The sequence below is a fragment of the Mandrillus leucophaeus genome, unplaced genomic scaffold (assembly GCF_000951045.1).
Source record: "Mandrillus leucophaeus isolate KB7577 unplaced genomic scaffold, Mleu.le_1.0 Scaffold43, whole genome shotgun sequence".
Taxonomy (NCBI): domain Eukaryota; kingdom Metazoa; phylum Chordata; class Mammalia; order Primates; family Cercopithecidae; genus Mandrillus; species Mandrillus leucophaeus.
Window position 1 is genome coordinate 2,008,005 of NW_012104587.1, and position 15,911 is coordinate 2,023,915.

General features: G+C 51.3%; 1 protein-coding gene across 4 annotated transcripts in view; it reads right to left on the reverse strand.

Annotated features, from left to right (window-relative positions):
- Positions 1-6,782: 6,782 nt before the first annotated feature.
- The window catches only part of SLC22A8 (solute carrier family 22 (organic anion transporter), member 8), a 23,788-nt gene continuing 14,659 nt past the window's right edge, over positions 6,783-15,911 (reverse strand). For all 4 annotated transcript variants that reach the window (XM_011993425.1, XM_011993424.1, XM_011993423.1 and 1 more), the window contains 9 exons: positions 14,709-14,812; positions 13,679-13,833; positions 12,912-13,080; positions 10,021-10,144; positions 9,692-9,807; positions 8,536-8,750; positions 7,745-7,853; positions 7,399-7,602; positions 6,783-7,311 (listed from right to left, as the gene is read on the reverse strand). In XM_011993425.1, coding sequence (XP_011848815.1) covers positions 7,212-7,311; positions 7,399-7,602; positions 7,745-7,853; positions 8,536-8,750; positions 9,692-9,807; positions 10,021-10,144; positions 12,912-13,080; positions 13,679-13,833; positions 14,709-14,776 — 1,260 coding nt within the window. In that variant the 5' untranslated portion in view covers positions 14,777-14,812 and the 3' untranslated portion in view covers positions 6,783-7,211. The remainder of the gene's footprint in view (positions 7,312-7,398; positions 7,603-7,744; positions 7,854-8,535; positions 8,751-9,691; positions 9,808-10,020; positions 10,145-12,911; positions 13,081-13,678; positions 13,834-14,708; positions 14,813-15,911) is intronic.

Below are 15,911 nucleotides of genomic sequence, written 5' to 3' on the forward strand. Positions count from 1 at the left end.
GTGAGCCACCACGACTGGCCTCTTTGCTTTATTTTTGAGATAGGGTCTCACTCTGTCATCCAGGCTGGAGTGCAGTGGCACAGTCTTGGCACACTGCAGCCTTGATTTCCCTGGTCTCAGGTGATCTTCCCAGTTCAGCTTCCTGAGTAGCTAGAACTACATGTGCACACCAGTACACATGTATTTATTTATTTATTTTTAAGAGATGTGGTTTTGCCATGTTGCCCAGGCTGGTCTTGAACTCCTGGGCTCAAGCAATCCACCTGCCTCAGCCTTCCAAATTGCTGGGATTACAGGAGTAACCCACTGCGCCCAGCCATAGTGTTATTTTTTAAAACAATGAGCATGAACTTACTGTATTTTTAGCCACAGCTCTAAGATGACATGAATTCAGTGACATGAATTCCTCCAACAGAGTTTTGGCTCCTGAGTCACATGTGATCAGGGAAGTGTGGAGCTCTGATTGGATGGGCTTCCATGGGATCCAGTTGGTTGGATCCCAGATTGGGGACACTGAGAGACAGTAGGTGGCAGCTTCTTGTTATTAACTTGTGCAATTCATATTATATAAAACATGGACTCTGGAGTCAGTCTACTTGGACCCACACCCTCACTCCACACTTACTGGCTGTGGAACCAGGGGCAAGTGACTAAACTCCTCTGTACCTCAGTGTCCTCATTTGCAAGATGGGGATAATAGCTACGTTTGCTGCCTTGAGTTTTTGGAGCATTAAATGAACTAATATAGATAAGAAGCTTAAAGTAGCTCAGATGCCCTGCAATTCAGTGGTTACTGACTCTTCTTATTTGTTTCTGGTGAAAAGGTGAGACTATCACATTGATTTTAGAAAGAAAATGTGTCTAAGTACATCTTATCCGAAGAAGAGTGATTTTTGACGGGGGGGATTTTGTCCCCCAGGGGACACTTGGTAATGTCTGGAGATATTTTTGGTTGTCACGACTCAGGATGGTGGTGGTGCCACTGGCTTTTAGCGGGTAGAGGTTAGGGATGCCGCTGAATATCCTGCAATGCACAGGACAGGCCCCCACAACAAAGAAATATCTAGACCCCCAAATGTCAGTGGTGCTGAGATTGAGAAACGCTACCTTAAAAGATGTTGCAGGCCGGGCACAGTGGCTCATGCTTATAATCCTTGCACTTTGGGAGGCTGAGGCAGGCAGATCACAAGGTCAGGAGTTTGAGACCATCCTGACTAACATGGTGAAACCCCATCTCTACTAAAAATACAAAAATTAGGTGGTGCGCACCTGTAATCCCAGCTACTCCAAAAGGCTGAGGCAGAAGAATTGCTTGAACCTGGGAGGTGGAGGTTGCAGTGAGCTGAGATCACGCCACTGCACTCCAGTCTGGGCAACAGAGTGAGACTTCATTAAAAAAGGAAAAAAAAAAAAAAAAGATGTTGCAGAGTTTGTGTGTTTAGTAATCAATCTTATACCTGCTTGGTCAAGGAAAGATGACTCCTATCAAAATATTTCCAGGAACCCCCAGGATCTCGTTTTGTGAAGAAAATGTTTTGGAAGGCAAGGAAGAGAAATCCTCCTCCTCCTTGTTCTGCTGGAGGACAGCTGGAAAACCTGGCCTCCAAAGGCCTGCAGCTCTTCCCCAGCCTGGGCCCACCCAGCCACTTCCACCACTGGGGTGGCTGAATCAGGAAATGGATCTTCCTGTGTCTGCTCTAACACCCTTCTCCACTATGTCCTAGCTTGACTGTTGAGCTTGGCTTACCATGCTGGACTCTTCCTTGCCCTTTATGGTGTGTTTCCATTCTGAGCCTCTAACTGTCCCTCTAGGTAACCTGGCTCCTGCTGACTGCCCCTCCACCTAGCTTTGTCATTCTCTTGGCGTGTGTCTAAACATGATGGATGATTAGCGTTCCATCGTTTTACAGAAAGCACTCTAGGTCCTATACAAATGAGCCGATGCCAAGGGTCATGAGAAGAAAGGATGTTTCTCAATTCTTTGGGGCAGAAATCTCCGTCTTGCTGTTGAAGGGATGTAGTTTGATGTCCAACTTCTCTCGTTAGAAGTCGAGATGCCCTGTTCATGTTGTGTAGTTTATGCAAACTTCAGTCTCGTGCATGAAGCTGGGAGGGTATTTATCATTCATCAGGACCCTGAGATCCATGAAGTCTTTGATTGGTTCAGACCTATTCTGTCTAACTTCAAAGCTGAGTTCTTAACTGCTGCTGTTGAGGAGTAGACTGCCCAGCCCAAAGGGTTTTGGAAATTATCTGGGCTCATTTGTACAAAAGAGAAAAGGGGAGGCCCAGAAAGGGATGCAACTCAACCCAGCCTTCCCCCTCCCACCTGGTGTTGGTTCTGGGCTGGGACCCAGTGGGTATCCAGATGCCTGACAACATTCTCCAGGCCAAGATACATAAGAGTCCTGTGGTCTGGGGTTGCGAGGACAGCTGGACAAACAGCTTGGGGACTGTGGAGCCAGTCTCCTGCCAGGACCTGGTGCCCTCATGGGGGAGTGGGTGGAGTGCTGAGGGCAGCAGGGGATGGTGGGCCCCTACAAGCACCCTCCCTCTCTAAGCCTGTGCCAACCCCGCCTTGGAGAAGAGCTCCCTCCTGACTGCCTGAGGAGCTCCGAGCCTGGCTGAGTCCGGAAAAACCTCCATTGGAGACTCTGGGCCCTGAATTGTGTTTGGGTCCTGGGATCATCTGAGTGGCAAGGGGTTCCCAGCAGCCTCCTGGCTCATGGAGAGTTTCTGGATGGGCATACTCGTATGGCAAGTGATTTCCAGAGCCAGGAACTGTCCCTTAGGGGAAACTTCTGGGCCACTGAAACCTCACAATTGCACTTCCTTGTGCTGACTGGAATGTAGACTTAAATTCTGGTCATACTTACTGAGAAAGGGTCAAATCTGGGAATCTCTGATTGGCCCAGAGCCATAGAACCACATGCCATCTAAGTTGAACACCATCACTCAGGTAAAAACGTCTCATTGTACACATAAGGAGACCAAGGCCCAGAGCAGGCAAAGGATTTGTCCATGATCACACAGCAAGCAAGTCTGGAACTCAACTCTTTGGACTGCATTGTTCTTCCTACCATGCCAGCAGCCATCACATATCCCAGATTTTCTGGGAGAAGTCCTGATTTTGTATAACTTTATTCCACTATATAAATGGGATTTAAAGTGTGGGACTACCTGTGATTTTGGTTTTTATTCTTTTGTGAGACGTTTCAAATAAATAATTTACAGATCATATAAAACAGTCTTGCTTAGATCACGTGCCCTAACCATGGGTTTGAAATGATTGACTTGGGGAGGAGTCCAGCAGATTCCAAGTGTGTGCCAGGCCCCTCGCAACATTCTGAGTAAGGAATTCTGAGATACACTGTGAGCTTTGTGCCTTGTGGCCTGATTATCCTGGCTGATGGATGGTGCAGAAATTAGAAATTCCTCCAAAGACTTCCATTTATAGACTGGACATGAGGCCAGTGACCTGTGAGTTGACACAGCATGAGGACTCTGCCCAAAAGTGGTGCTCCATATTGGATCTCCATGCATCGAGCCAGGTGGAGTCCCTGCTTAGAGACAGAAGGGAGGGAGTAGAAAAAGCAAGCGGAGCTGGGGCTGTAGAGGAATAAGCAGCAATGGAGAGGAGGAAGAATCCAGAATGGGGATTTGGGGATTGCAAGAAGAACCGGTCTTGTGAGTGGCCGGTTTGTCCTGACCAACATCCCAGTTCACCATGAGTCCTGACCATGTACCTGGAAAGCATTTTCCTGGGTGTCTTCCCTTCCCGTCATGCATGTCCTTGCAATAAGCACCCCGAAGCAGCACAGGAATAGTCATGGCCGGGACATCCTGGCAACCACTCTGAATTCTGGACAGCTGAAAGATGGGGGCATGGCAGGGTCAGTGTTCCTCCCTGAGCCTAGTCCTTCTCCCTCCAGGTTGAGACCCAGTCAAACGAAGGGGAGGCATTGCTGGCTCTGTTGTCAGCTGATCCTAGGCTCCAAGGTAGAAACTCTATAGGTAGAAACCAGGTTCCAAGATAGAAACTAGGTGGCTTCTCCCCATTCAACCCCATAGCACTTTCAGCATAAGGGCCAGATCTCAGGGGGCAGTGTGGCACAAGGCTGGTCCTAGGTGCCAGCCCCAGGTTATCTACAGGTGGGCAAGAGGGAGTCCTGCATCCAAAATGATCACAAATGGCCAGTCCCAGCAGCTTCCCACGTGGCTGGGTGACAGATGGGCTGGGATGGGAGACCCTTCTTCCCTTCTCATTCTTTTTCTTCTTGCCTCTTGATTCTCTTCCCTGACTTACCCCTGACTTCCCCTACTTATGCCTTCTAGGATCTCCTGCCAAATCATCTATGGTACTTGGACTCAAATTCTTGTCTTGGAGTCTGCTTCCAGGCAAACACCCACTAAGACACGACTGTGATCATAGTTCATTGTCTGATAAGCAGGTACCCAACCCAGGCTCTGGGGCGGGCGGGGAGTCCCAGAAGGCTTTTCAGAGGAATCCATCCAAGCTAGGCCTTAAGGATGAGTTGGTGTGAGCCAAGTGCCGTGGAGTTGGATGGGGAGAAGCCAAGCGCTGGACATGGTGAAGAGCAGAGGCAGTCTAGGATCTGAAAAAAGTCAGTGGAGGCTGGATTTCTGGGTACAAGGTAGAGAGTGTTAAAAACCAAAGCTGTTGAGGCAGGTTGGGCCTGGTCATGGCAGGCCTTGTGAAAGACTTTAGATTTTATCCCAGTGGGAAGTCACCAGAATGTTGAAGCAGGGGTACAATACGACCCCTTTCATATTTATTAAGCTGTCTCTCAAATATCTAAATACAGATTTGAGAGTAATTAGCTCTGTGTCTGATAATTAAAGCCCTGTAGTATGTCTGAGTTGTCCAATGTGGTAGCCAGTAGCCACTACTGAGTGCTTGAATTGAGTTAGTCCAAACTGAAATATGCTGCTAGTGGAAAATACACACCAGAATTTGAAGACTTAGTTTGAATTTAAGGTTATAAAATATCTAATTAATAATGTTCATATTGATTAATCCTGAAATGCAATATTTGAAGATATTGGGCCAAACAAATATTATTATATTATATATATAATATACTCAAGATTAATCTCACCTGTTTTCTTTTAGCTTTTTAAAAATGGCTACTAGATGATTTGGAATGACATACGTGGCTGACACTCTATTTCCCCTGGACAGTGCTGGGGAAGAATGTTGCAGGAAGAGGTCCTAGGAAAGATTCCTGGGGAACATCAGCGTTGAAGAGATGATAGAGGGAGAGGATCTGCTTTTGGAGCTGTTTGGTTACAAGGAGCAGCCCATCAAGTTAGCTTAAACAGAAAGGGGAATTTATTTGGAGAATTCAGGGATATTTCATAGAATCCCAAGGTAAAAAGCGCATCCAGGGCTGATGAGGAACCGAGACCTGGAATTCGTTAAGAACCAGTGGAAGTCACCTCACCAGCTCTTTTCATCTGGGCCCATGTGGTCTCTTGTTCTCTTTTTCTCTGTGCACCTGCCTTACTCTCTTGCTGCAACTGGCCTTGTCTGCTCTATCTGCGTCTGGGCCAGCCTAGCCTCATGCTAGCTTGCCTTCCCACGGCAAGGACAAAGAGATGGATAAGAACCTCTAAGATCTCAAATCCTAGCCTAGGAAAGAGTATGTGATCAATGAGATTTGGATCTGGAGTGCCCTCTGGTCTAGTTGGTCACTACCAGAGATGGTGAGTCATGGAACTGTTCAGTTGGCAGATTCTGGGGATGCAGATCCTTAGAGAAGGGGTTGGGGCAGGATAGGCAAAAGTGAACACTGCAGCATTTACAGGATACCCCAGAGGGGCCTGAGAAGGAGTAGCCAGTGTGTGGGAGGGAGCTGCAAACACGTGGCCTCTCAGAAACCAAGGAAGAAGAGAGTGACCAGTAGGACCAAATCTGCCGAAAGGGCAGTAAGAGGAGGGCTGAAGAGTGACTTACGGATTCAGCACAGGGAGGTGATGAGCATTCTTGGTGAAAGCAGTTCCAAGGGGAGAAGGGGTAGGGGCCGGAGTGCAGTGGGGGAGATGTATGAGGCTAGAAGGTAGATACAGGGAGGCAGACAGTTCCTTTATAAAGTCTGGCTTCGAAGGGGAGAAAGGGCCAGTGTGGTCCCTGGAAGGAGATACAGCAGCCTGGCATGTGTTTGCTTTGATTTTTGTTAAGTTGGGAGAAGCCTAAGCTTATTTAACTGGTGATGGGCAGCAGCCAGGATAGAGGGAATGGGCAGAGACCCCAGAGGGAAAGGGAGGGCTGCCGGTGGGAGAGGCTGGATGTGGAGGGACTGGCTGTTCTCCTGCGGCTGGAGGGAACCGGGAACGTGGCAGCAGACACTGACAGCGGTCAACTACCATTGTAGTTTTCTCAGTTAACAGAAGAAAAACTCTCTGTTGGGCATGGGGCTGAGATATAGGTCAGAGATTTGGGGTGATCAGGGGAAGGGAATCAGGATTGGTGGGGCTCTGGCTTCTGTCTGCAGCCACTCTGGGCTTGGTCAGTCATCTGCTCACATGCATACTGGGACATGTAGACACACACATGTATTTTCATGCACAGGTGTGGTGTACACACCTCAGAGCACTCACACGTGCTTGCTCATGTTCACATCAGTCCAGCTTGCATGTACCTGTGGTGCCTGTACACAGGCCTGTCGTACATGAAAGTGTGGATGGACAGATGTGCATGCTCGCGTGTCCACACAGTGGCCAGCTCCCATCCCCACCCCCACTCCTGAACATCATGGCTTGAGTTCTTATTGCTGTTTATTGAAACCTCCCATCAAAGAAAAGTGTGGGAGTCAAGAAGGGGAGGACTTCTTATCTTGTTAAGACTCAGTCTTGTTAGGACTGAGCCAGGGGACATCAGGGGACCTCAGGGGAAGAGAACCAGGACAGTGGAGGAAGGTGGCCAGCGGGGAAGGGCTGGACAGAAGAATGGCAGGGCCTGGGTTGCAGGGAGAACAAGGGCAGGGATGGGTATGGAAAGGTCTATGGCTGAACCTTTGAACTGTCCAGGGCTGGGCAGGAGGCTCTGGTGGTGGTGATGGAGACACCTTCACCAAGCTCTCAGAAGGCTTCATCCTAGGAGGGTGGACCTATCTGGGGCCTCCCTATACCCCTAAGGTGCCTGGCTAGGATCAGTCTCTGGAGGGCAGGGAAAGGGGGTTCCGTTGTCCTCAGCTGGAGCCCAGGTCTGGTCCGTAAGGCTGCAGAGGGATCCTCTGGGAGGCCTTTTCCACCTCTGGCTCCTGCTTTGGCTCCTTTGCCCGCAGGGACCTAGGGACAGAGAGCTCAGGAAAAGCCCTGGGCCCAGACCTGCTTCCCCAGGGAGGAGCACTGATGGGGCCAGAGGCAGTGACTGACCAGTTTTCCAGGTCTTCGATAGTCTCTGGCAAGGGCTGATTCAAGGTCTCAGGCAGGAAGAGGGCAGCACTGCCCCCGAGGAGGGCGGTGATCCCGTAGATGATATTGGGGATGAAGGGCTGTACCTCACCCGTGATTTTCACCAGCGGGGACAACATGCTTCCCACACGGGTCCACAGGTTACTTACGCCCATACCTGTTTGCCTGCGAGGGTTCAGAGTAGGGATTGGCAGCCTGTGTGTGGGGTTCATAAAGGATGGCTCCCCTGGGCAGAGGACAGGAAAATGCCACAGTCCCACCTGACTTGTGTCCTCTGGCTGGGCCTGGCCCCAGGTCCAGCACCTACCTGATGACTGTGGGATATAATTCACTTGTGTAGAGGAAGAGGCAGCTGAAGGAGCTGGATAGGCATCCCTTCCCAAACACAGCCAATACTGTCCTCACGGTCTGCAAGTCTGCAGAGGGAAGAAAATGTGGTGGGCCTCGGGGTTCAGGAGCACCTACGAGTTCTCACTCCTTAGCTGATCTTGTCTCCCTTTTTGCTTTGGCTTCCAGGAAGCTCAGATCCAAACTTAAAGCTGAGTAATAGTCTTTCTGGTATTCCTAATGCTTTGCATGCTTGTATCCTGCTATGTTTGTGTTTTCCCCTGCCTCTGATCCTCTATTTCCATTTATATTTTGTTGTATATGTTCTTGTTCTTGTCTTAAAATACCTCAAGTTCTTTTGGAAGGATATAGGTGTATCAACCAACTAACACCCATATAAAATAAGCATAGCTTTTCCATGGTCATGATGGAGTAGGTTGTGGGGTCTTTCTTGAGCATGAGCTCTGTCATTTTACCATCTCAGCTTATCCTCTACAGTGATATCACTCAGGATACTCTCAATACTTCAAAAATTTTCACACTATCCATATACCACCGTGCTTTGCCCAGTCCAAGTCAGATCTGGAAAGAAGCTTTGATGTCATCTAGCCCAGTTGAGTTATTTTCTAGATGACAGACCCTGAGCCCCAGAGAGTGCAGTGACCTGCTCAAGGTAACACAGTGACTTAGCGGCAGAGCTAGCAGTGAAGTCCCTGGTGCCCAACCTGGCAGCCTCTTCCAGAGGGTTCTGGGGTAGCCCCAGTCTCTCACCCAAGGGCACAAAGGTGAGAGCCAAGATGGCCCCTCCTGCCAGGAGTAGGGCAGCGGCCTGAGTGGTATGCCGGCCCAGATAGCTTAAGGAGAGGATGGTGATGAACTTGGCTGGGATATCGACCCCACCAAAGATGATCTGGAGGATGTAGAGGTTGACTCCAAATTCTTCCACACCCATAGCCAAACTATAGTAGGCAAAACCGGTAGCAAACCTGAGAGGCAGAGAAGGATTGGTTAGCACCTGCAGCCAGGCAGAGGCCACTCCCCATGCTGGTCATTGGGTCACCAGGATGATGAATAGCTTCACTTCTTGTGCCAACTGCATCTGATGATAGGGGCTATTTGAGTGTCCTTTTGAGGTCTCTGAGATCATGTCTGGGCTCAGGGAGAAAGCGCTGTGATTGATTGGTCATGTCTGACGTGGGCATGGTCCAGGGTGTGGTGGCAAAGGTGCTGATAATTGACTCTAGAGAAGATCGGGACTGAAGGGAATCTCAGAGACCAAAGGAGGCAGTAAATGATATCTTTTGGTTGGGTAGCAGTTTAACATCCAGACTGGGGAGGTGAGCATAGAGCTGAATGCCTGGGTCACATGTTTTCCTTCCTCTCTCTGAACTGTGGGATCCCTTTGAAGGGACAAATTGAATCCTATTCACAAATAAATGGCCAGGATGGGAAGCAGAAGCGAGGTCACAGAAAGGGCTTTCAGGGAGCTGGAGAAAGTCAGACAGAGGAGAAAACTTGAGAGAAATATAATTTTTGTCTTCAAGTCTGAAACCCATTGGTCTAGCCTTGCTCTGTGGGGTTCCAGAGGGCAGAGCTGACCCAGAGCGGGGCAGTGACAGAGAGGGAGAGTGTGGGGACACTGAGCAGCAGGGATGTGAGCTGGGGAAGGTGTCTGGAGCATTTGTCCTGGGGGTGAGGAGTGGGGCATTGTGACCGCAGAGGGAAGCAGACCCTGATGGCTGGACCTGAGTGTGGGGCAGGAATGCAGCAGATTTCTGGGGTTGGGGCTGGGCTGTGGTGGCCCAGGAGAGGGGATCCCCTGACTTCTCTTTCAGATGCCGTAGGCCTTGCCCTTAGGTGAGCCTGCTGGAGGCCTTGTCTATCACCCCTGCCTTGGCAGGGTGTGGGCAGGGAGGAGGTGGGTTACCAGGCCAGGGAAAGACAGAAGGTCATGCGGCGCAGCATGGGTATCCGGAACAGGTCAGCTGCGGTGTACTTGGCCTTGGCCAAGGAGATCTCCTTCTGCAGGTTGAGTTTGAGCTCCTTGGGGCAGAGGAGGGGGAGGGGTGCCATTAATGACCAGCTGGTGGGCAGGAAGAAGAGAGGGAGATGCAGGCCTGGTGCCTCTAGAGGAACTCAGGGAATCAGATGTGGTAATCAGGTGTGAGCCAGGGAAACAGAGGCAAGGGGAGGGGCCAGCCCCAGAGTGGAGCACAGGGGTTCTGCTCCCAGGCTATAGTCCTTCTCAGCCCCTACCTCCAAGCTGAGCCTTTCTCCCTCTTCCTTCTTGCCATTGAAGGCAGCCACCCGCCGGAGTATCTTCAGGGCCTTCGAGGACTTTCCAGTCAGGACCAACCAGCGTATGGACTCTGGTGTCCACCTGGGGGCCAGAGACCAGTCACAGTGGCTCCTCCCACTCCAGAGCCCCTTTTGAGAGGTTGGAAGAACATCAACAGCTAGGGCCAAGGGGTAGGAAGACCAGAAACCTGAGCTATCTCACTGCAGGTTTCATGGAATTTAAACTTGGCCAAACGCTGCACCTGGGCTGCCTGCAGCCAGCACAAATTCCAGTGTTCTCTTCTTCCCCTTCCAGAAGAGCCTTTCCTCCACCCCCAACCTGGGCCGCTTGTTATTGTTGGGTGTCTTCCTTCACTAGGAGCCCCAGGCTCTAGGCCAAGGCAGGTGGGGCCTGGGGAGGGGACGGCATGTTCAAGGCTGGACTGCTGGAGGGTCCTGCACATCCACCTCCCCAGCCCTCCTTGGGCTGCATTCCCAGCCTAGCCACAGGGCAGCTTGAGAGGGGGATGGAGGCTAAGGTGAGGTTAGGGACTAGGCTTTGGAAGCTTCAGATTCTCCCTGCAAAGGACTAACTCTGCTGGGGGGAGTTGTGGGGAGGGAGTGAGCACAACATGGGGTCCTGGGATTGATAAATGGGCAGTCACCCCCACTCTCCCTTGCCCCCAGGCTATGCTTTTGAGGTTGGCTCATTCTGAGCAGTCCTTGAGGGTCACTAGGATAAGAGGAAAGGAAGAGGCTGAGATGTGGGGAGAAAGGAGTCGTGTTTGGAGAAGTCTGGTCCAAGGCGGGGTCAGCTTTAGCTGTAGCCCCTGTGGGTGACCTGGATCCAGTGAGGCCCTTAGGGAGTGGATATTGGTCGCCTGGCCTCAGGCCACTGCCCCAGCTGATGGTGGCAGCTTCCTGGGCCCATTGCTGTCCCTCCTCCTGCCCTGACGGTCTTCTGAACCTGCTCTTACCAAGATTATCAGTGACTTCCTCCCAAAACCATGGCAAGGCCTGGACTCTATCCTCCTCTTCCCGAGAATTATGGCAGGAATGGCTTACAGTTAGTGAGCCTTCCTGTGTACCAGACCCATGAAACTCTGGGTGACAGGCAACATTATCTTCATTTTACCTAGAAAAATCATTTTCTTTTTTTTTTTTTCTTTTTTTGAGACGGAGTCAGTCTCGCACTATTGCCTGGGCTAGAGTGCAATGGTGTGATCTCTGCTCACTGCAACCTCCACCTCCCGGGTTCAAGCGATTCTCCTGCCCCAGCCTCTGAGTAGCTGGGATTACAGGCACGTGTCACCATGCCTGGCTAATTTTTCGTGTTTTTAGTAGAGATGGGGTTTCACTATGTTGGCCAGGCTGGTCTGAAACTCCTGACCCCCGTGATCCGCCCGCCTCGGCCTTCCAAAGTGCTGGGATTACAGTCGTGAGCCACTGTGCCCGGCTACCTAGAAAAATCTGGAAGCTCAGAGTGCATGAGACTTGCCCCAAGTCACACAGTGAATTGGCCCAAGCTCTCAACTGTACTCTGCCAATCGCCCACCCTTATTTTGCCTCCTGACTCTGAGTGCTCTCAGGCCCAGGTTGCCCATCCCCTCTGGGAGCTGCTATTCTCATTTCCAAGCTGATGTTCCATCCCAGCTTTGCATCTTTTCATGTAACTCTGAGGAATTGCTTCACATCTCTGAGCCTCAGTTTCCTCATCTGTAAAATGGGGACAATAATGTCTCCCTCACTCAGAGAAGCCATGAGAATCACAGACGATGTAGGTCGATGCCCAAAACGGGCCTTGTGCGTAGCAGATACTCAATAAAAGGTCACTCCAAGACTTCACTTCTTTTCCTGAGCTCCTGTGGGGATTTCGTGCTCTTTGGCTCTGATTACTTCTTTTTTTTTTTTTTTTTTTTGTGATTCGAGACGAAGTTTTGCTTTTGTTGCCCAGGCTGGGCGTGACCTTGGCTCCCTGCAACCTTCACCTCTTAGGTTCAAGAGATTCTCCTGCCTCAGCCTCCCGAGTAGCTGGGATTACAGGCATGCGCCACTATGCCTGGCTAACTTTTGTATTTTTAGTGGAGATGGGGTTTCACCATGTTGGCCAGGCTGGTCTCAAACTCCTGACCTCAAGTGATCCCCTTGCCTCGGCCTCCCAAAGTGCTGGGATTACAGGCGTGAGCCACCGCGCCTGGCCAGCTCTGACTACTTTCTAAAGACCCATTTCCTGTCCTTCAGTGTGGCCTCAGGTTCAACATGCTGGTAATGAGCTCTCGGCCCACCCTGGGTCTCTGACCCAGGCACCTCCATTTTCCCAGGTTCCCAGGCTCAGGCTCCTCTTTGAACTTTCCTTTATACTTCAACTCCAGCAGTCCCAAATTCTCCAGATTTTTCCTTCAAGGTATATCCCAGATTAGTCTCCCAGAATCCCCCTCCCTGCACCGTCCCCTCCCATCTGTCTGTTGTCCCCACTCAGTTGGGTCTGTCCTTCTGGGCTATTATGTCACAGCTGGAAACTTGGTCAGGCCTGTAGCACCACAGACTCTTTCCGTGGCTTTCTACCTCCCTCCTCATGAAGGCCAGCCTCCCCCAGCTTTCTGTGCTCTCCCAGCCGGTCCCCATCCCGTCCACCTCCACTTACCCTCTTCTTCAGTTGCAGGCAGGCCCTGCTTCCCCACGTGCCCCCATCCCTGCTCTCTCCTGCAGCATGCATTTGTTTATGTCATTCCTCTTTCCTGGAGTGCCCGTCCCTGACTCTGGGACAGGGTTCCCGGGGACACAGAGTTGGCCAGCCTGGGCAGGTATAGGCTCCCCTTTTTGGCCCTGGGGCGCCTAAGGAAACAGATGAAGGGGAGAGGGCCACATACCAGGATGATAGGAAGAAGATGAAGAAGGGAATGGACACAGTTAACTGCAGCCAACGCCACTGGGGGATGGCGTAGGCCAGGCCGGGCAGAATGAACTGGCCAACGGTGTAGCAGTACCCGAGTGCTGTCGACATGATGGCCCGCATCCGGGTAGGCACCCATTCCACATCTGTGGGAGGAGTCCAAGGATCAGATTAGCATTCTGCTAGGTCCCAGGCACCTCCTCGTGAAGGGGCACCAGCTTCTGCATCCCTATGGCTACTGATATCCTCCCCACAGATGCTGTTGATATTGCCCTCCACTGGGGCTTCCTGCTGTTCTGATGCTGACCCTAAGTTCATCATCCCCATTTCACAGATGCCACAGCTGTGGCTCAAGGGGGTAGGACTCAAACCTAGGTGTGTCTGTTTCCAAACTCACGCTCTTGACCACTGCTTCTCCAGTGGCAAGTGACTTTCCTTGTTCTGCCTCAGTTTCCTGATCTGTAAAATGGGGATAACAGTGTCGCTGACTTGCAGGTGTTATTGAAGGAGATTGTGTACCCAGCAGAGTATCAGGCCCAGGGTGAGTCCTCAGTACTGATAGCTGCTATTACTACGCTTGTTGTCACTATTAAGTTTAAGTGAGGCCTCTGAGGTCCTGAGAGGGGGTAGCACCTTGACCAAGGTCACAGGGAGCCTGTGGTTGAGCCAGACCCAGACCCCGTTCTCTTTTGGCTTCTGGATGGTGCTCCCCAAAGCCCAGCTCCCTGCCCCACTGCAGCTCACTCAAGATGACGGTGCTCAGGGTAATGCCTGAGATGCCGCAGCCACACAGGAAGCGGAAGACCACGTAGACGGGGAAGGTGGGGCTGAAGGCTGCACCGGAGCCGCTGGCTGCCAGCAGCAGGTAGCTGCAGGTCAGGATGGGCCTGCGGCCAAACCTGTGGCTCAAAGGAGAGGAGGGGCCGAGTTAGCCACAGTGTGCCTGCCAAGAGGAGTGACTCTGCAGGCTGTGGGGCAAAGGGCTGGACCCGACCCCCAACCTTTTCCTGTGGGGCACATGAAGTTCCCTCCCCGGACAGAGCTTTCTTGGTAATTGCTATTTTTGACAAGTTTGCAATTAGAGGTTTGAGTTAATGAGTGATCTCCTCTACATCCGCCTCAGCTTAGCTGACTGAGCAGGGGTCAAAGGACCACCCATCTCTAAGCAGTCCATCTTCTCTGCCTCCACCGCTACACAGCCACTACGCTGTGTCCCAAAACCTGGAGATTTTTTCCCTTGGAAGAAAGGAAGGCTGGAGGCCAGACACGGTGGCTCATGCCTATAATCTGGGCACTTTGGGAGGCCAAGACTGGAGGATCACTTGAGGTCAGGAGTTTGAGACTAGCCTAACCAACGTGGTGAAACCTCTTCTCTACTAAAAATACAAAAATTAGCCAGGCGTGGTGGCACACACCTGTAATCCCAGCTACTTGGGAGGCTGAGGCAGGAGAATCACTTGAATCTGGGAGGTGGAGGTTGCAGTGAGCCGAGATCGTGCCATTGCACTCCAGCCGGGGCAACAAGAGTGAGACTCTGTCTTAAGAAAAAACAAAAAACAAAAAACAAGGAAGGCTAGAAGATTCCAGTGGTAAGGGCCTTGGGGTGGAGAGAAGGCTGTAGTCCAGAAAGGTAGTGAGGTTTGCCCAAGGCCACACAGCAAGCGCCATCCCACCCTCCCCCAGCTCTTTGCCTCTTTGGGGGTGCATGGGTGGAGCAGAGTAGGGAGGGGTCTCCATGGGTCATGCCTCCATGGGCTGTGCCCCCACGTCTCACCTGTCAGACAGGTCTCCAAGCACGAGCCCTCCAATCAGTATGCCTGCCATGAAGATAGACTGGGCCATCTCCTTCAGTTTGTTGGAGTTGCACACCAAGTTCCACTGCACGAGAGAAAGGTAGGGCTAGCCTGACTCAGTGTAGACAGCCTGCTCAGCCATGCTCAGCCTGTGCCCTCATACATGTGGGCTTCCTCTCCCAGCGTCCTGACTCAACCCCTACCTCCCAAGGACCATTTCCTTTTTCAGCCTGGCTCGGAGCTTCTTGGTTTGTCTGTGGTACTCTGGCCCCTGACCTGCATCCCTCAGGCATGTGTGGCCTCTCGTATGGGTCTCAAAGTCTACTCAGCTGCCACATCCAGGTCTGACCTCAACTTCTTCCTCCTCTCCAAGTTGCCTGCATCCCTGTTTGCCTCCTCCCTGCCCCTCACATAGCCCAGGCCAGTCCCTCTGCCTACCCCCTTGACCTTGCCTTCTCTCCTCTATAGGGACGTTCCTCTATCCTTGCCACCTCTCTTCCTCCTGCAGATCCAGTCTCTCTCTCTCTCTGCTCCTCCTCATCAGTATTTAGGTGTGTCCAAATCTCTCCATCTTAACACCTCTTTCCTTTCCCATTCACTTAATTTCTCTCTTCCCTTCAAAGCCAAATCCTTTGAATGAGGAGCTGTACTTGGTATCACTCCATCCTCATCTCCTTTTCATGTTTCAATTCTGCCCCCAACTCGTCTACTGAATCTGTGCCTATCAAGGTCACTGAAGCTTCATTTTCACAGTGCACAACGCAGCGTCCCGAATCCTGGCCTGGCTTGCCCTCTGGAAGATGTGGATGCTGCTGATCTCACCCTCCATCGGGCTTCCTGCTGTTCTGCGCTCCTCTCCTTCACGGCTCCTTTCTCTCTGCCTAGCCCTTGGAGTTTCCCAGGGCTCTTCCTGAATCCTCCTCTCTCTCCACTTTCCCCAGGCGATGCCATCTGTTCCTATGGCTTCAATTCCTATTTTATGCTGAAGATTCCAAATCTCTACCTGCAGCCCAACCTCTCTTCTGACCCCCAGAGGAGCAGATTCAGTGGTCCCAGTTGAGAACTCCACCTGGATAAAGTCAGAGGCACATCCCAGATTCAATAGGACTTATCACCTCACTTCTTATTAAAGTCCCAATCTCAGGGACTGGTAACATTCTCTTTTTAATTAATTAATTACATTC